Raw genomic sequence first — 21538 nt, 5'->3', positions numbered from 1 at the left:
TTAGCTATAGTAATAGGTGGATACAACACACCTGAAGTAATATTTGATAGCAATTTTGGAGAATTACACATGTGGTCTATAGCCTTAGAGTCAATAATAAACTGAGGTTTTTATAAAGCTAAGAAAGCATGAACATTACCAGATGTCATAGCCAAATTTTCAGTTTTAGTGCCAAAAGCGTTCGTTCCATTGCCATGTATCTGAAGTAATTGTTGAACTCGTTGAGACAAAGCCTCCGGCTTGGATTGAAAACCATTCGGATTGTCTTGGATTGCCACCTTAGCTTCCAAACCCTTGTCTTCAAAAAGATGCAAATGCAGATGAAGAAACCAACACCTCTCTTTGGAATGGCCATTGTGATTGCAATGGGCATAATGGAACAGTGCTGGTTTCTTAGATTTTCCTTTGGCAAACCAAGTAGTGGAGTCTCCTTGCTTCGTGTTGATAGTATTATGGGCTGATTGTTCATTAAGCTCTCCTGATGCAATTGGAGCTGAAGGCATGACACCTCTCCTTATTTCCTCACTTTACATTATGGCACAAACTTCATTAAAGGTAGGCAGTTGAGGATTCATAAGAATTTGAAGTTCGATGTCCTCAAATTCAGGCCTGATGCTTGCTAACAGCTAAAAGATTTTATCTTGCTCTTCTCAATTGACATAATCCATCACATTATGGGTTGCAAGTCTATACTGACGAAGCTCATCCCATTGCTTCTTCATTTTTGCTAGGTGTTTAGGGAAAGATTGTGTTGCACCTTGCTTAGAACAAGCAAGTCCTTTCTGCAACTCAAAGTTCCGAAATGCATTTTTGGCTTGACCATACATCTTGTATACCGAACCCCACAATGCCTTGGCTGACTTTGAATATGCAAATATCTCGTAGATCTTTGGTTCCATGGTATTGAATATCCAAGACATCAGATTGTGGTCATTTGCTAGCCATTCATCAAATATGGGATCTGTCGCAAGAAGGGCTCTAATCTTCCCCTTGACATGACCAAGCTTCGATCTACCCACGAGAGCAACTGTTACGGCTCGTGAACAGGGAAGGTAATTTCTTTCTTTTAACAACAACAAAGTTAACCACTGGTTGTTTGTCTCACGCACCTTTGTTGCGTTGGATGCATCTCCTAATTTCTTTGACCCTATGATGACACTTTATGATTTTAATAAAATATCACTTCGAAACATAAGTGTTTGATAGATATAATTTATATATGGAAAACATTTAGTGCTTCCATCGCTTTGGGGATGTGTTATCAGCTAATATATGGGTCAAAAAACCTAATTCGAAATATAAATTCAATGACGTTCTTTCATGTTGAAATGCCGGCACAAAAACCGCAGCTTCTGTGGAAAATCATAAGTATTCTTGTCAATACGGTCGTGTTTATTTCTTTAGCTGTTGCGAGTTTTTTTTTGGTCGAAATAAACTCATGTAATCATATTAATGGAAACTTACAACCTGAAGCCAAAGCATCCGCATAAACTCGGTCAAGCATTACATCAGGAGGGTTAAGGATCCAGTTGTGGGCCGAAAAATTCTGTGCGTTGGGCCTTCGTGGCCCAATCGGCTACCAAATTCGCCTCGCGCCTACATTGATGCATTGTTAGGTTAGGGAAATGGGAAAGCAAAATGACAGCCTCCGCGAGCAAAGGACGAAGCTCCCATGGCGGTGATCTCCCATCTCGTACAGTCGGATTCAATCACAAGTTTAGCACCATGGAGTCCTTGCTGCAGCAGATGTTGAAGGGTGAAGGTAAGCACTTGAATCTCTGCCTCAAGAGCCGACTTTGCTGGAAATCTGCTCGAAAAGTAATCCGTAAGTCGACCTTGGTAATCTCTGCAAATACAGGCCATCAAACCTTCTGTGCTTCCCGGCTAATAGTGAATTCCATGCAGTAGTGATAACCTCGCAACATTCTTTATCATCATTCCAATAAGCCTCAAATATAAAAGGCTTCCTTCTTTTTCTATAAGGTGCTGAAGTGTGAATAAGTAGAGGACTATGGTCGAATCTCACAGCTGGTAGAGCAAAGACTTCTGCCCCAGGAAACAGTAAGCGCCAATCCATCATGCACAACACCCGATCCAAATATCGACCAAATAATACTAATATGACTAGCACAAACCGTAGGGCAGTCCTCAATAAGATCTCCCTTCACCGGGTACACCTCCGAGTTATCCTCAACGACGCAGCAGTAATTCTTGGACTTCTTGGATTATTAATGTTTCTTTTACGTGGTCCAGAAAACGAAGGACATGTTTCCAGGCAGTTTCAACTTTGGAGACCGATCACCGTCTGTTACATCAAGTCATGAAAATATATCATGCGGAAGAGGACAAAGCACGTAACCTAAGCTCAATAATTTTTTTTTTTTTATCGAAAAAGCCCCCATGAATTGACTGCATGGGAATGCCATCTTCCTCTATAAAAAGGGACAATCCGTGGTGGTCTTTCTCCATCGCATCCTCGGCCATCTTTCCTCTCAGTATTAGCTTTGTGTCTGCCTGACTGAGAAGAAGATGGAGTTCTATCCCCAACTGTTTCTTAACCTAGCCGTCCCCTACGTTTCTCTGTACTTTCTCTTCCTCGTCTTCCGAAAGAAAACCTCCGCTCCTAACCTGCTGCCCAGCAAAAGAGGATGGCCGATCATCGGCAAGTCCCTAGATTTTGTTGGTGCTGCGAAGAGTGGTTGTCCCGAGAAATTTATAAATGACCGAACCACCAAGTACTCGTCAGATGTCTTCCGTACCTCGTTGCTTGGCGAGGACATGGCCGTGTTCTGCGGGGACACCGGCAATAAGTTCTTGTTCTCTGGCCAGAACAAGTACATCGCCACCTTGTGGCCCACCTCCATGAAGAAGGTGACCATCTTCCCCGAGACCATGGAGAAGTTCAACAAGGATGATCTCGAGAAAATGCGCAGCTTCTTGCTGGAATTCCTAAAACCCGAGGCACTCCAACATTACATACCTATCATAGACTCCATGACTAGGGAGCACTTGGAGAGTGATTGGTCTCCTTATAAGAAAGTGAAGGTGTTTCCCTTGACAAAGAGCTACACCTTTGCTTTGGCATGCCGTTTGTTCATGAACATTAAGGACCCTAAAATCGTGTTGAAATTCGGCGACCCATTTGCTCGTATTGCTCCGGATTCACTTCGGTGCCTATCAATGTTCCAGGCACGCCATTCAACAAAGCAGTTGAAGGAGGAAAAGTCATAAGGAGAGAGCTTCTCAACATTATCCGACAAAGGAAGAAGGAGATTTGCGAGGGAAAAGATGCAAAGTCAGGAACTTGTTGTCTCGACTGCTTACCGAAGCGGATGACGACGGTAGTGTCTATTACAAAATGGATATCTCCAACAAAATCATCGGATAACTTATTGCAAGCCATTACACCACCAGTACATCCATCACTGTGATAGTGAACTATTTAGCTTCCTTACCCCACATTTATGAGAAAATTTACAAAGGTAAGTAGTCTAGTTGGGGTGTTCTTTTCAAGCAAAACCAACATTGTTTACATCTATTTAACTCACTAGCGTCACACCAACAGAGCAAATGGAGAATGCAAAGTCTAAAGTCCCGGGTGAATTACTGAATTGGGATGATATCCAAAAGATGAAATATTCATGGAACGTGGCTTGTGAGTCAATGAGGCAAAGTCCTCCTGCACAAGGGGCATTTAGAGAGGCAATTACTGACTTTACTTTTGCCGGTTACACGATTCCAAAGGGATGGAAGGTAATTGTTTACTTTCTACCCCTTTTCCTTGCATGGTTACCCAATACATAGGGTCAACTAGTGATAATATGCATTGATCTTCTTCAACTTTTTTTCTCAGACATTTTGGAGGGTACATACATCTCACAAGAACTCCAAAGTACTTTCTTGATCCTGAAAAATTCGATCCCTCAAGATTCGAAGGAACTCGACCCACACCTTTTACCTATGTTCCTTTTGGAGGCAGACCTCGCATGCGTTCTGGAAAGAGTATGCTCGGCTTGAATACTTGTTTTCATACATAATCTTTCAACAAAATTCAAGCTTGAGAAGGTCATTCCGGATGAGAAGATCATCTACAATCCCTCACCGGTCCCTGCCAGCGGTCTTCTAATTCTTCTCCAAGCACTCAACTAATAGCCTAGCTTCCTCATATGATCTCAAAATCTTTTGGAGTTCATATACGCATACTCACATTGTACACGCGATAGTTTAAATTTATTTTACTGAAGTATTTTAATTTATTTTCCCCGGTGTAATAATGTTCTGTCGATCAAAAATAATATTTCCATTCAGTTCCTGCAGAATATCTCTAGCTTAACTTATTTGTTTTCCATAATATGTTTCTTTTATAATTTAAGGGCACGAGTGCAGAATGCAGAAGAGCATATTTATCTACATTGATCACCTTGAATATTAACCACATCATACGTCATAACCAGCACCACAAAAAGGATAATCGGGGTGGTGATGATATCACAACTTGCGTCATACATATATTTTTACACTTTTATAATATTCATGTTTACAATGACTTTTAATTACTCTAAGCTTTTGTAGACAGTCCTCTAATTCTGGGATCCTTGTTTAACTACCATTTTAAAATGCACAATTTCCTACTTTTTAAACCCCACCACCCCCTCCCCCTAAAAAAAAAAAGAAGAAAAGAATGCACAAATTTAATACCAACGCCTTGTTTTATTGATGTTCTAAAGGAACTCGCTCTGATAAAATGGTAACTTCAGGACTAATATTGGTTTTTGGTTGTATTTTCTCTCTGACGTATGAGAATTACTATTAAAGAAAAGTTTTGGTGAAATGAAGTGGTATTATTTATGGATTACATTGGTTCGCTAAAAAGGTTTAAGACTCGGTTGATGTTTTCACAGTAGCTTTAGGATTGAATGTGTAATTTTCCCTTGTTTTGAATGTATTTTCTTTTCTGTCTCCAAGAGTTAATTTTAAAGAAAAAATCCACTTTAATGAACTTGTATTAATTTTGGAAAATTTTTATTATATACAATAATATGACGTGCGGTATTTCTAGTTATTTCTCGTGACATGTACTAGCGCAAATTAATTTTGGCATATGACCCAGGCAATAGTGGGAAAGGAAGGGATTCCATCGTGACTTGAGACTACAAAATAGCATTTTAATTTCACCTTTTTAGATGAAATTATTATTTCTGTAATAGATATTAATATGTTCATTAATTGCGCGGCTATCGTCAATGAGAAGATCACAGCCTGTTCGGCGATCTGGAGATTAAAATTGAAATAGGACTAGAACCATGTGCTTTTGTGGGTTCATCCACTATGCTTTGTCCATATTTGCAAGCTATATACTTTGAAAATCTGAAAATATTGCAATGCTGACTGGATTAGTGATCATAAATTTTCCATAAAATGCAGATTGGGTACAACATTTCCACATGACAGAAAAAACGTGGTCAAATGATTAAATTGATCTTTTATGCTTTCATTGCTTGATGGCCGACGTGGCCAATTATCTGAAATCATGCGAGGGTTGTAATAAAACAATCCGCAATTACTTATTTCTCGGTCACTCATCTCCATCGTAGTCATATGTGATTTTCTTGTTTTGTTCAAGAATTGATTTTTTGCTAGTAATAATTACCACGGTTCTCTAGTCCACAGGTCAAAGTTGACGAGCATAAATAACAACAACAATAATAACAACAATAATAGCAACAATAATAACAACAACAATAATAATAATAATAACTGTAATCATCATCACTGTTTAGACTAACCGTAATTCTTGCAGTCAAGGTCAGTTTGAATGGTTTGAACTAGAAAAATCGTTAAATTAGTTTTTATATAAAGATGACGTAAGCAAAACCTTTTGAGAATTTTTTAGATGGCCAATAGTTGGTTTGTAATATTTTATGAGATAATATCTCATTTTAATATTTTGCGAAAGATGAATGTCATTTGATATTTTTAAAGTTAGAACACTTCATTAAGTATTTCCTATATAAAAGTATAGATATGCGGAAAAAAAAGTTGTGTAATTCATGTATGTTTATGTGTGTTTCATAATGAACAGTATATGAGCTATTTTATAGGTTATATGAGATAACTAACCAATATATTAAAATTGTAGATAATCAATCAGTGATGAGCATGATTAATGGAGATATATGAAATCACGGAGATATGAAGAATCTCTTAGATATATCTCTAATGAGTTCTTTTCAAAATAAAAATAAAATAAAATAAGACTGAAGAAGTCCTAAAGATGTTGAGTATATGTCTTCCAATGTCTTAGAGTCTATTAGAATGAATCCCATTTACATGAATCATTTACAAATCCGACATATTTATTTTACTTCATAAAATGACATATTTAGACCTTTTGATTCTCACGGTACAGAAACAAATCCATCCCATCAATGTGAACTAAGTAAGAGAGAGAGAGAGAGAGAGAGAGAGAGAGAGAGAGAGAGAGAGGGAGATATATGGGTGGGTAAGAATATTCTTTGATGTAAAACACATTTTCACGTGTCAATATTTTAATTAAAGGGTCTGTAAAGTTAGGTAGGTTCAGGTCCTACCAACTCTTTTCCACATTTAATAAAAAAAAAGTTATATTTGATTATAACATTCACAATGAAAAACGGTCCAACTTTAAACATACAAGTCACTAATTCAATGATGAATGTATACAAATCTACACTGGTGGGGGATATGATATTAATCGTTAAAAAATATCAAAATGGGGTTAAAATATAAGTGACAATATTTAATTGGGGTAGAAGAATTTATGGACTATGATGTACTAAGCGATTCTAGATACTCAAGCTCGGTCTTGATTTGATTAACTCCAATCAATATTGGAGACTAAATATAGAACCAACCATATCCCTCATGATTAAATTAGACTAAGTTCATTCAAAATGAATTAAAAATTCCACTCCCAGCTACATTACGCATGAAGGTCACTATCCATCGAATCGGCCCGGTGTGGCTACTAAATCTTAATTCTTAAATAATTACTAAACAAATTATCAATTAATACCAACTGTCACTGCGCACTAAGCGGACACGGAACTTTGATCTGATACGGACTTACTCGAGTGAATCAGATTATAAAAAAAAAAGACTTTATATACTATTATCTGCAGGCACATAAATCATATTTCCTTAGGCATTTAAGTAATTTATAGGGATAATGACACGGATGATCCTTAAATTTTCACAAAATATGCAATGTGGTCCATGAACTTTTAGTTTATTCAAGGTAGCTCATGAAAATTTGATACATGTTCATTTTAGTACCTAAAATATGTAAAAATGTTAATTGCTGCCCTTTTGTCAGTTCAAGTTCATGGATAACATTGAACATTTTCATATTGTTTAGAAACTAAATTGAATATTTATCAAAAGTTCAGGTGCCACATTAAACAAAAAGTTCATGGACCACATTGTCCATTGGATTTAAGTTTATCAATCATTTATGTCATTTCTCTTATTTATATCACACACCAAATTGTATTCTCATTATAGCTAATCCTAGATCAAGACCTCCATCAAAGTACTGTATTGCTGTCTTGAGGTGAATTAAGTTAATTTAGTACCCCTGAATTAGGACATATTCCACATTCCAACTTCCTTTTTTCTTTATATCCGAATTATTTTATGGTATAAATTAAATGTGCATGACTTAGAGAACCTCTGTAGAAAGGAACATCAAGCAACCCAAAAAAAAGTGATTGTCCAAGCTCTCTAATCTGCAGAAGATAATTGCCTGCTATGAACTCATTGTTAAATTTTTTTTTATCAAATAGGAGAATGTCATTTCATATTGTAGAGCCACATCGTCAACGTGGAACACCTGAAGTCGTGAAAGACTTACACAACCAAAGATGGCATTCAACCTTGAAAGTCCAACGTTATCCTCGGCCGGTTTCAAAGAATGACCAGGAAAACTAATTTGGTTTACCAAAACGATTCTTCTCTTTTTGAATTTCCTTCTCGGGATTTATGTCACAAACAATATAGACGAAGTAACAGACATTAAATGGTGGGAGAAACACAGTGGGTATTTTATTTTGTAGGACTCTACATATAACTCTTTATTTAGTTTCCCATTGTTAATTTTTAATATTCTATGAGTTTATAAGGTTTTGCAGTCTATACAATTTTTATATTATCATTAAGAAAAACTGCTCACCCTTGGAATATTGATAACATTGAGAGTTTTTCAGCCAGATTTGTGTGCATCAGGATCTCCTAGAGAAGGGAAGGAGATGTTGTCACGGTGCTGGCGGTGGTGGCAATTATCATCAGGGAGTGTCACTCCAAGTTTATTTAAAAAAAAATGAATACAAATAAATTAAATATTAAATTGATCGTGGTGGACTTTCTCATAGTTAATTATTCAATAGTGGGGAAAAATGATACTATAATACCATAATTTGCGTACAACGCTTACTTTGATGTCATAACATTTGGATCAATCATTTAAGTATTATAATCTAAAAAAAAAAATGCTAAAATGGTGCGGGGGATACAATGCGTTGTCATTGATTCACTATGGTGCCCATAGGAATTATGGATGAATTATGAGGAAAGCTTGGGAGACAATAGAGTACAAATGCTTTGTATAATGTCCTGTTATTATAGTTACTCGTTATTTTCTCTAAGATAAAAGATGTCTGTGGTATGAAGATTGCAATTGATTCGGAATCTGTACATAAAATGAAAGATTTGATTTTTGGATATTTGAAATGATGAAATAGATAGCTCCACAAACAGAAAATGACTTTTACCCTCTCGGTATACTGTTCACCTTCTCCTCTCTAGCTGGGCGAATTGGTTAGTGTTCATCTGTGCGGCTGTTTTGCTGAGCCCGATTGATCCGCTGGACCGATTGCTCTGATTTTTCGGTGGGGGGACGCGCCTGGAGCCTTCCTCCATCTTCACCGAAGCCTTTTCAGTGGCGTGCTCTCTTCAGGTAGCTATGGTCATCTCCAAGTAGGGTTGCCGTTTCCCTTCTTCGCTGGTGTGCTGGGCTCGACCTGGGTATGGACACGCCTACGACAGAGAAAGGGATAGGAATGGAGGCCCAACAAGTTGGGTTTCGGGGTCGGAGTCGAGGTAGAAGATCCCGTCCCCCTACGGATAGGGGGAAGTCTATAGTTGAAGCTGGAAACTCGAACCCTTTGGGTTCTGCTCTGGACTCGACTGTTGCTGCTGCTCGCTCTTTGAAATCCCAGACCCAAAGACAGCAGGCAAGAGGCTCAAAGCCCCCTCCAGCTCGGTCGTGGGCCAATGTTGTCAAGGTTGCGGCTAAAGGGTACAATCTCTCTTATGTAGCTCCTTCTCTGGTTGATAGGAAACCGGTGGTTGTTCTTTCGGATGATATCCTGCACGCCATAGATCCAAAGTGGAATGAATGTCTTGTGGGTTATTTTGTGGGAAAGAGACTTCCATTTAAACTTGTTGAAGTTGCTCTAAAACACACTTGGGGACATCATCTCCATGATGTCATGGCCAATGACCAAGGCTTTTTCTTTTTTCACATTCCATACCAAGATTTTAGAAGGAAAGTCCTTGAAGATGGATCTCTGACTATTGCTAAAGTTCCACTCATTCTTCAACAATGGCATCCGCTCCTTGAGCTAAAAAAGGATGACCACGTCCCGGTGTGGGTAAGATTGAAAAACGTCCCTTATGCTTTCTAGTCGGCTCTTGGGATAAGCGCTATTGCTAGTGCCATTGGGAAACCTTTATATGTTGATCATAGGACTGAGCAGATGAAAATGATTTCATTTGTAAGGGTTTGCATAGAGATATTTGCAAAGGATGAACGCTGCGATTCAGTGGATATGGGGGGCCTCGATCTGTTGTTGTTGAATATGAATGACGTCCTGTGTCCTTTCTTAAATGTGGCACCTTCGGCCACAAGTGTCCCTCCCAAGACCCCCCCGGCTCCTGAGAGTCCTTAACAGACAGAGGCTGACCATGGTGCCCATGCTCCTGAAGTTAACCCTGTTTAGGCCCCTCTACAAGCCTTATTGGGAGCTGCTCCTTTGCCGGTGAATGATCCAGCTCCTGCTGCGTCGGTCCCGATTGCTGCAGAGGAGGGATGGCAACTAGCACTTACCAAAAAGAAGAAGCACCTATCAAAGGAAGCAGGCCCTTCTCTCCCTGAGGGAAAAGCGTCTTCGGGTCAACCCCCAGCCTCCAAGGTGATCCAGAAGAAGCAAATCTTGTCCCAGCTTGATGAAGTCTTGGCACCGGTTGCTTCTTCCAGTGATGCTCTTCGAACAGAATCAACCATCCCAGTCTCTCCACCAAGCTTGGTCAAAGATTCTATAGAAGAGGCTAGCAATGCTAGTAGTTCGGATGAGGAGGTTGAGGAGGACCCTAAACTGGACCTCAGTCTCAATCTCCTAAGAAGTCAACTGATGCATCAAAGGCTTCCAACCAGCTACCTGGCTTGTCTCAGGGCCCTTCCCTGGTGTCCTCTGTTCCCAAATCCTCTTCGAAGATGGCTACCAATAGGAAGCGGGTGGCTAAGAGGCGGTAAAACCCTTCTCCTTCCTTGTATATATTAACATATGAATGTAGGAGTTTGGAATATGAGGGGTCTTATGGGCCCTCTTAGACAAGCTGAATTAAGAAGCTTTGTTAGTACCAATAACATTTGTTGTGTTGGTATTTTGGAAACCAAAGTTCCTGAGTCTCTATTCCCCTCCATCTCGGCATGTCTTTTGGTGGGCTGGAATTGGATTTCAAACTATGGATACTTCCCTAGGGGTAGAATATAGGTTGGCTGGAACCCAAGTCTGGTGAGATTTATTCTCTCCTCCTCTAATGCCTAGGCGATATATGGTAATCTTAGATTTTTAAACACTGATTCAGAATTCTGTTTATCTATCATTTATGGGGAACACACTTTTGTTGCTCAGCGGCCGCTTTGGGAGGAGCTGATTCAACTCAGTTCCAGCTGGTTGGATCGTCCTTGGGTGGTGGCTGGGGATTTTAATGCCATCAGGGACCCTTCGGATCGCGTAGGTAGCTCTACCTCATGGATTCCTTCTTTTGATGAGTTTGGGCATTGTCTAGCCCAGGCGAAGCTTGAAGACATAAGATATGTTGGCTTTCGTTACTCTTGGTCGTCTTCCTCGGGTTCTAACAGAAAATTGAGGAAAATAGACAAGTTGCTAGTTAACACTAAATGGTCCCAAGTTTTCTCTTATTCGGAGGCTTCATTTCTAGCTCTGGGCATTTCGGACCATACTCCTATGGTTCTTAAAGTCGCGGCCTATTCTTCTTCAAGGAAACCTTTTAAGTTTTTTAATTTCTGGATGAAGCATCCGGAATTCAGCATTATTCTTGCTCATGTGTGGGACATTCGGGGATCTAGCACGCCCATGTTTAAGCTTTGCTGCAAGCTTGATAATCTAAAAGGCCACCTGAAGCAGTTTAATAGAGAATCCTTCTCAGATATTTTCATTAGAACGGCGAATGCGAGACAAGCATTACAGATCACTTAGGAGGCTCTAATTCTTGATCCGACCAACCAGTCGCTTGCAGATCTGGAAAGGAGTCAGCTCTGGAACTTCTCGGATCTTAGGATGCAGGAGGAGTCTTTTTACAAACAAAAGTCGAGAGTATGGTGGCTGAAAGAGGGTGATCAAAATACTAAATTCTTCTATCACTTTGTCAATAAAAGGCACCTCAGGAATAGAATTCTCTCGGTAATGGACAATTCGGGCAATCTTGTGAATGATCATAATGCTGTACAACAGGTTTTTGTGTCTTACTTTCAGAATCTCTTAGCCTCTTCGGACACTACTTCTTGCCCCTCTATCCAGGAGATTCGAGGGATTATGCGCCAGTCTTTGAGCAACGAGCAGGTTAGCTCTCTTGCCTGTCTAGTTTCAGAGATGGAAATACGTGACATCCTCTTCTCTTTAGCCATGGGGAAGGCCCCTGGTCCTGATGGTTTTAATGTCGACTTCTTCAAGCTTAATTGGGACGTAGTTGGGTTGTCGGTGTTGGAAGCGGGTAAGGATTTTTTCAGCTATGGGAATCTTTTGCATGAGGTGAATAATACTATTATTGCCTTAATGCCTAAGACTCCTAATGCATCATCAGTTTCTGATTTTAGGCCAATTCCTTGTTGTAACACCATTTACAAAGTCATTACTAAGATTATAGCTAGCAGATTGGTGGCCTTATTACCGTCTTTGATCAGCCCCTCTTAGAATGCCTTTGTCAAAGGCAGAAGAATCACTGACAACATTCTCCGAGCTCAAGAGCTATTTGTGGTTTCCATGTTGATCCATATTTGCCGAAGTGTGCCATAAAGGTTGACTTCCAGAAAGCCTATGACACCGTTGATTGGGCCTTTTTGGAAGCAACACTCCAAGCTTTTGGCTTTCCTAAGCACTTGATTAGCCTGATTATGATTTATGTTTGAACTCCTGAGTTCTCTAACTCAATAAACGGGGAGCTCAATGGCTTTTTTTCTAATGGACGAGGCCTTCGCCAAGGAGATCTGATGTCGCCTTATTTGTTTACTCTAGTGATGGAGGTATTCTCCGGGATTCTCTATTGTCAATCTAGACAACAAGGGTTTAAATATTTTTGGAGGTGTAAGCATACTTGCCTTTCCCACCTATTTTTTCCCAATGATGTTTTCCTCTTTTGTGAAGCTAATATGGCTTCAATGGCTTCTCTTAAAGAAGGACTTCTCACTCTCTCCTCTTGGAGTGGTTTAAGACCAAACCTCAACAAAAGTGAAGTCTTCCTTGCAGGAGGCACCTTTCACTTGTGGTCGGTTATTCTACAAACTCTTGGATTTAGGGAAGGTGTACTCCTGGTCCGCTACCTTGAAGTTCCCATCGTCTCATCTCGTCATACCAAGTTTGATTGCAATGCCTTGGTAAACCTTATAATTTCGAGAGTCCAATCCTGGGCACAACGCTTTCTCTCTTTTGCGGGCAGACTTCAACTAATCAGGTCAGTCCTTCACTCGATGCAAGTGTACTGGGCTGACATCTTCATGTTACCTAGAGCTGTGTTAGATCGTATTGAGCAAGTTCTTCGACAATTTCTTTGGAAAGGCCCTGGCCTTGAGGCGGGGGGAGCGAAAGTAGCTTGGGTAGATGTTTGTCTCCTAAAACAAGGAGGCCTTGGTATCCGCAATCTCCGAGATTGTAATACAGCAGCAATGTTGAAACATATATGGATCTTATTTACAGATAAGGAATCCCTTTGGTGCAAATGGATACAGTCAACCTTTCTACAACTTATGGATAGTTAAAAAGCATACCTATTGTTCCTAGGCATGGAGGAAATTATTGGATCTTAGAAATGACTTCCAACAATATTTTAAATGGCGAGTGGGGGATGGCCGGTCCATCTCTCTTTGGTTTGATCCCTGGCATCCTTGTGGTCCTCTAAATTTGTTCGTCACGGACTCCTTTATTTATTGATCGGGGCTCCCCAGGCATGCGAAACTAGCGGACTTATTCTCCGCCTCAGGCTGAGAGACCAAAGAGTTTCTCCAATCGTGGATGCACCCCTTACCTATCCTCAATCAGGCTCCTGACAGGCTAATATGGCTCCAGCACTCATTAGGTACTTTCTCGATCTCTTTGGCTTGGGAAACCATTCGCCGGAAGAGCAATGTGGTGCCTTGGTTCTCTTTTGTTTGGCATAAAACACTTATCCTCCGGTATCGATTCCATTTATAGCTCATCTCTAAGAACAGGTTACCTACTCAGGCTTTGCTGCTGTCCTATGGTCAAATTGCCATTGTCTTTTGTGGGCTTTGCAACTCCACTCCGGATTCTAGAGACCACTTATATTTTGAGTGCCATATCTCTTCTGGCCTGGCAAGTTTTTGGGCTTCCTGCCGTGGACAAATAGATCATGGGTGGAGAATTTTAGTTGGGCCATTAAATTCCTCTCAGGTGATGATTTCTACCATACTATTGCGCGGTTCTCTTTTGCTGCTCTTTGTCATATAATTTGGAAGGCTAGGAATAATATATTGTTCCGTGGGCAGACTTTGGTCGTGCCAGCTTTAAAGTATCACCTTACCAAAGTTGTTAAGGACAAGGCTCTCACTTTCAAGCATGTGGCAGACACTCTGAGGAATAGAAGATTACAAAGAAGTTGGGTACTGAATCCCTCTCTTTTTTCTTCATAGGTGTCAGTTTTTGTTTGTTCTTGCTAGAGGATTGTTGTTCCTTTAGTCCTTCCTCTTTGTTTTACTCTTGGTGCTCTTCCACTCACGGTGACCTGTTGTTTGTAAGTTTTTGGTGCCGAGTCTTACTTTTTGTAAAGTTCTATTGGTAAAAGTTAATATACATCTTATCTTACAAAAAAAAAAAAAATAGATAGCTCCATGTATGAAGAGAGGCCTTCTATATAATTTTGGGAAACAGCAAGCAACTGACTAAAGGGTAAAAAGTTGATTCCGCATCCTTGGATTCCATGAACAGTTCCGTGCTTGGAATGGACCTGACATGTTTCAGGAGCCATGTGATTCCCAGGGTTTTGCCCCACCGACGGAATGCATGTCTTTCCCTGCCGGGACGGTGAAGAAGACAAAGACATTGTCAACAAGCACTCGTCCGCATTCACTGCCAACAATGATCCCACGACACAAAAGACCCACCAAACCTCATCAAACACGCAAAAGATCCCCCAAATTATCCCGAAACCAATCGTAAATTCACAAATACACGTAGCGCTGAGTGAAATTGATGGTCGATATGCGTTAGTGTGGTCAGGTCGCGTAAATGCATCCGAAAGCTGTTCACTTTGATGTCATAACATTACAATCGATAACCTCAATGACATAATATTTGAAAAAAAAAGGTACTAAAATGGTGCAAAAGAAAACTCTGATCACTTCACTTTTTTCTATTGTGTATATGTAGTAATATATGAAATGTTTCTTTGATTGAAAAAAAAAATGATTAAAATCTAAATTTTGGCAGGCGAGTGTTAAAAGTCTATTAAATTCAAACAAACAAGCAATTACACGTATTTATAAGTGGGGATTAGGAGGCAAGAAAAATGATACTAAAAGCATAATCGCGTTTGGATGAAGGGAAACAAACGGAGGTTAAAGATTAAAAGAATTAGGAGATATTAGGAAGAATTGGTTTGGTTATAAAATATATATATATATATATATATATATATATATATTCTCTAAATCTATTCAAATCTCTTCAAATATGGAGCAATTCGAAAGGATTCGGAGGGATTTATCTATTAATAAACACAATTATTCTTCTTTCTCACTTAAACCCTTATTTTACATCTATTGATAAATAAGTAAAAGAAGCATTTGTGCCATAATACATTCTTTTCCTCTATTTTTTTCTCGCGAGCATCCAAATAACTCAATAACTCAATCCCTTGAAATCCTTTCTCCTCTTTTCTCTCTTAATTATATTATTTTTCGTTACTAACCACTACATCCACGCTGAGTGTCAGTCTTTTGAGCGATGAGTGAGTATCAATGTTCACGTGCTACTTCCTTACTAAAGCTATAAACAAGTTACGATAAATAAATATGATGCTAAACAATCCCACAACATTTATTTATGGGGTTTATATGATTTTTAAATACTTATAATCTCCCTTTAACTGGAAGAATTGATTAAAAAAAAATCCTAACCTTATCATATGGTGGTTATTTTAGTCCTCAACCTGTCAATTATGCCAATTTAGTCCTTAACCTTTCGACAATTTATCAATTTAATTATAAACCTTTTAATTTTGTTAATTCAGCCCTAAATATTTTATAAATTTGTGAATATAATCTTAAACCATTTAATGAATTACCAATCTAGTCCTTCCAGCTAATCTTAGTCAGAAATAGCTGAAGTGAAAATCCATTTATTGTCAACCATTGTATGTGATGCCGTTGGCACTAGCATGGAAAATTTTTTAATTTTAAAAAAATTATAAAAATTTTTAGTAATTTTTCTTTTTTCATTTTTATTTTCTCTTTTTTTTGTTCCCTTCACAATGGCAAGCGAGGTTGCAAACCATTGGCTGAGGGTTGGCAACCCTTGGTGGCCCAAGGGTGAGGATTGCAAAGCCCTTGCCGATCACAAGCAATGGTTGTGGTCCCCATCGTATCTAGCGAGGGCTCGTGAGCCTTGCTATGGTTGGCGAGTGTGCCAAGACACTCGCCCAAGTCTTGCCAACCATAGCAAGGGTGAGCAAGGGCCACAAAGCCCTTGCTTAAATCCCATGAGGGTAGCATCCCTCGCTCACAATTGGTGAGGACTTCCTGATCCTTGCTCAGGGGTCGACAAGGCTTGGTAACCGTCGATCAGTTGGCTTGCTGACCTTTCGAAGGAAAAAAATAAATTTAATAAATTAATTGAAAAATTGATTTTTTTTTAAATTGTGAAAATTTGTCAATGTCAATGCACCACGTCACATTGGACAATAGACGTTGAATGGACCGCTACATCAGTGATTTCCAATTTAAAATTATCAGAAAAATTACATTATTAATTTGTTCTTGTCGTGATTTGCTCTATGGTCTTCAAGTGTGATGCTCAACTCTTGCCACCAAATGAAGGTACACGAGAATAACTCAGCCCTTTCCTTTAATGGTACTTAGTCAAAATTTAGGTGTCAAAAAAAGGCTGTTCAAGTTTTTCTTTTTGACCCTTTGTTTTTGGGATATTTGCTTTGTGAGTTCTAATGGTGAATCACTTTCTTGCTCCTCTGTTGAGGGATGACAAGTTAGTCATTATCTATTTCGTCCTCACCTCTCATATCTCAGGGTGAGCAAATGACTCCTTGAGGCTTTAACTCGTTTGATTTTTATTTTATTTTTTTGACATTAACCTATGATCGTTTTTGGCTTTTACTCAAGAATACAGAACCATTGCTAGAGTGAAGTATTGTACTGATGCGGTAGTAATCAATCTGAAAAGAATAGCGACTGAAACAACTACACTATGACGTTACTTCCTTAAAGATGATCTGATGTTTCACCTTTTAGTTACTATTGGCACACTGAGTCTTGAACTCGACAAGGACCGCCAAGTCAACCATGCAACAAAGGGACCATCTTTGGCCAATGGTAATGTTCTTCGACGAGAAACGTGCATGCATGCATTGACTACGGAAGTCTCTAGAGACAATTATTGGTTCCTGCCGACACTGAGAACCCGACCTCCATGATTTGGCAATTAGCTTTTGCGTTCACACTCCATAAGGCAAAATTTATGCTATTGAACTTCTTTGAATTTTCCATGTCCTTTTTTTCTTGTGATAGGAAACTTTCCACAAGCACGTTTCATCATGTTCACAAGAAATGTCGATCTTCACATCTACATGATGATTTCATTAATGTCTTCACACATTGCACTGTGAATCGATGGGTACAGGCATTAATGTAGCTGAGAGTTGATTCAGATGCCAATGAGAGTAAGTACGGGTTGGGTCGAAGATATTCATTTAACTGGCAAATGTGTCAAATGCAGGAAAATTACCATATTGGGATGGCAAAAGATGATTTTCAGCATATAAATAACATGAGTTGAAGCGTCTAATGTGATCCATTTTAAATTTTGAGATGACTAGTACGTATTTAAATTCTCTATTCCGTTCTTATATTCCAGTTCGATTTACATGTTCCTAATCTTAATATTTTCTAATTTATTTTGATCTTAAATGCACATGTCATAATCCCATGACAAGGATTAAGAGACAATATGAATAGACGAGGTCCACCACTTATTTTGAGGGAGAATTACCAAAAAAGTCCTGAACTCTTTTTTTTAGCCAATTTAATTCTAAACATTTTGCATTTGTGCTAATTTAGTCTATTTGGCTAGTTTTAACTAGCCAGCGTTGGCGGTTTGGCCAATACTGACATGAACAATTTTTTAAATAATATTTTATTTGTTTCTTATTTCATTTCTTTTTTTTTTCTTTTCTTTTCTTTTTACCTTTTTTTTTCCTTTCTTTCCCACCTTCTTTCTTCATTTGGCCGGTCGCCACTGGCCAATTGTGAGGCTGGCTTTCGCCGGCCAGTGGCGAGGGAATTGAGGTCGGAGTTGGGTCGGTGTCGCGTGTGCAGGTGTAAGCAGAAGTTAACGACGGGGGAGCCTCTGGGTTCAGTTTCCGGAGATATTGACTGCATTGTTCTTGTCGTGATTTGCTCTACAATCTTCAAGTGTGATGCTCAACTCTGCCACCAGATGAAGGTATGTGAGAATAACTCAACCCTTTTCTTTAATGGTACTTAGTCAAAATTTAGGTGTCAACAAATAACTGTTCAAGTTTTTCTTTTAGATCCTCTGTTTTTTGGGATATTTGCTTTGTGAGTTCTGATCGTGAATAACTTTCTTGCTCCTAAGTTGAGGGATGACAAATTAGTCATTATCCGTTTCGTCCCCACCTCTCATATCTCAGGGTGAGCAAATGACCCCTTGAGGCTTTGACTTGTTTGATTTTTTTTTTTTTTTTGACATTAACCTATGATCGTTTTTGGCTTTGACTCAAGAATACAGAACCATTGCTAGAGTGAAATACTGTGCTGATGAGGTAGTAATCCATCTGAAAAGAATAGTGATTGAAACAACTACACTATGACATTACTTCCTTAAAGATGATATGATGTTTCACCTTTTAGTTACTGTTGGCACGCTGAGTCTTGAACTCAACAAGGACCGCCAAGTCAACCATGCAACGAGGGGACCATCTTTGGCCAATGGTGATGTTCTACGATAAGAAACATGCATGCATGCATTGACTACGGAAGTCTTTGGAGACAATTCTTGTTCCTGCCGACACTGAGAACCCAACCTCTATGATTTGGCAATTTGCTTTTGCGGTCACACTCCATAAGGCGAAATTTATGCTATTGAACTTCTTTGAATTTTCCATGTCCCTCATTTTTTCTTGTGATGGAAAACTTTCCACTTGCACGTTTCATCGTGTTCACGAGAAATGTCGATCTTCATATTTGCACGATGATTTCATTAATGTCTTCACACATTACATTGTGAATCGATGGGTACATGCATTAATGTAGCTGAGAGTTGATTCAGACACCAATGAGAGTAAGTGCGGGTTGGGTCGAAGATATTCATTCAAATGGAAAATGTGTCAAATGCAGGAAAATTAGCATATTGGGATGGCAAAATATTATTTTTAAAAAAATTAAAAATTTCAAATATCCAAAAGTTGTAGGGTTTGGTTAGAAATTGCTATGTATTGCCATTTTAGTGTAATTAGGCTTTTATTTGCTTGTATGCTGATTATATCGCATGTGTAATTTGCATATCTAATTATGTTTAATTGCATGTGTTTAATTTTGTTACAATTAGGATCTGGGTAGCGATGACTATTATGTTAATGATTGCGCACTCACATGATCACCTCACATGTTAGTGCATAGGTATAAAATCAACCCAAACTCCTTGACAAAAATCATTTTTTTTTTAAAAAAAAATTGAACAAGATTAGATACCGAAATGGCACTAATTGGTTAATTAGTGTAATCAAGTCCCCGACCCCAGATTCTCTAGTTTCATAGGAAGCAGGGCATACTCTCATGTCCTGCTTGGTTTTTAGCCGACCTTAATAGACTAGTGGCAACTCCTTTTGTGTAAAATTCCTAAAAAATATCTCAATGTCACGCGAGGTATGGACTTGGAAGAGCCCGTGCTTAATCAAGGGCCATAAGCCCATCCTTTAGGCAATACCCTTAAATGTACTTCCTCCTCCCCGAGGGTAGGTAGCGACAACTTGGCGACTCCATTGGGGACTTGGTTTTAGACCTTAGAGGACTTAGGCCGAAATTGATCTTGTTCAAAAATATCATTGTTTGGTAGTGATGATCCAAAGTATATCCCTAACAGGTCGATTGTTTAATGTTCATGCTGAATGAGAGGTGTAAGGGGAAGTGTTTGCTCACATTTGCCTTGCAGGAACTGTAGGAATGTATGATTTATTTTTATGTACGGAGTGCTAATTGCTTATCAATTGTCATGCGTGCTTCCCCTGCATTACACTATATTGTAAAACACATTATCTGCCACCAGACCTAGGCCACATAGGATCACTTAGGATGGTATTGAGGTGGATACCACTCTTACTACAATTGTGTAGTATGAGTCGCCCATCTCTACCTTGAAATTTCTTTCTTCATGTCGAAGGTACCCACCCTAATCTGCAACCACGCGACACGGGTCGGTTCTTTGACAAAGCCGGAGTCATGAGTAACACGACCTAACTGCAATCTTGTTGGTTCAGTCCTGTGATCCTATGACTTTATTTTGAGCCGTCTAGAGTGGAAATCGAACCACCGCCCATGCGCATGTTTATGTCATTGGCATTGCTACTCAATGAATATGGTAAGTTTTTTGAATCATTTTCTGCGCAATTTATTTATTCGCTTTCTTTTTGGTCGGTCCATGACAAATTAGGTTTGTCATAACTTTGGTTGGCATACGATGGGGTAACCCGAGCTTCACATCATTTTCATCCCAAAAGCCGAGCTCCGCACATGGTGGGATAGACTAGATTTGACTGGCCGTGACTGGGTGCGATCTTACGTCGGACAATCACTCCTCTTTTTGGAGATAGAGACTCATTATGATGTCATGCGAGTGTTAGCACATATTTGGTGCCCCGCAACTTGCACGTTCATATTCGGTGATCACGAACTCACTCCAATCTTGAAGGAATACGGTATTGCCATTGGAAAGCCCTTAGTGTCGGAGTTAGTTAGCCCAACTGTAGGAACTGAGCATGCATCAACCTTATTTGAGTTCCTTAAAGTTAAGGGAGAGAACGTGAGAAAAGTTTTGAAAGCCAATCGCAAAACCTGTCCATTCTCATTTCTAAATGATTTTTTTTTTCAAAATTTCCAATCTTTCCAAAAGAATAGGATCTTCCTACTAGCTTTCTTTGGGTTTGTGATATTCCCACACTGTAGAAATGCTATTAGCCCTTCCGTAGCATAGGTAGTTCGTGAAGTATATATGAGAAAGGGCTTTGTTAATGCTATCTTGACTGAAACATTTATTTCCCTTGCTTGTTTTAAATAAAATAAAGACAAAGCTTTCCATGCTCCTCCCGCACTCTTACAAATCTGGTTCTTCTCTCACATTAAGGGGAAGGGGTTTGGTGGCTTGATGACTGTAAATGACATTTCTGACTCTAGCCACCCTATCCTGAAGTTTAGAGATAGGAAAACGTTTGCCCCTAATTATCATTATTCTGAGTGGTTAGTTTTCATGACCAACCTTGGATCTGAGGATTTCCAATGGCATGCCAAATGGCTCCGAGTTCAAGAAGCGCGGTTTGTGTGTGGGCTTACTGGACCTATTCCTTTGTTGGGAATCATTGGAGTCATCGAATATTACCAGACCTGAGTCACCCATCAATTTCAAGAGGTTCAACAGCTTCTACTGACGATTTAGGAAGACCCTCTTAGGATAGACTTCCCTGACATATGCCAATATCACGATCCGTTGCGTTGGTCAAA

General features: G+C 39.3%; 1 protein-coding gene across 1 annotated transcript; it reads left to right on the top strand.

The window, feature by feature from the left end:
• The first annotated feature begins 2529 nt into the window (after positions 1 to 2529).
• Positions 2530 to 3231, top strand: LOC120293667 (beta-amyrin 28-monooxygenase-like). Its single transcript, XM_039313370.1, has one exon. It carries the CDS (start codon positions 2530 to 2532, stop codon positions 3229 to 3231), a length of 702 nt encoding a protein of 233 aa, XP_039169304.1.
• Positions 3232 to 21538: the final 18307 nt, after the last annotated feature.

The sequence above is a fragment of the Eucalyptus grandis genome, chromosome 5 (genome assembly GCF_016545825.1).
Source record: "Eucalyptus grandis isolate ANBG69807.140 chromosome 5, ASM1654582v1, whole genome shotgun sequence".
NCBI lineage: Eukaryota > Viridiplantae > Streptophyta > Magnoliopsida > Myrtales > Myrtaceae > Eucalyptus > Eucalyptus grandis.
The sequence above is the reverse complement of the archived record's forward strand: the minus strand, read 5'-3'. Positions and strand labels throughout refer to the sequence as shown.

Excerpts from the sequence above, each read along its gene's own strand:
- LOC120293667 (XM_039313370.1), top strand. The coding sequence starts at position 2,530 with ATGGAGTTCTATCCCCAACTGTTTCTTAACCTAGCCGTCCCCTACGTT.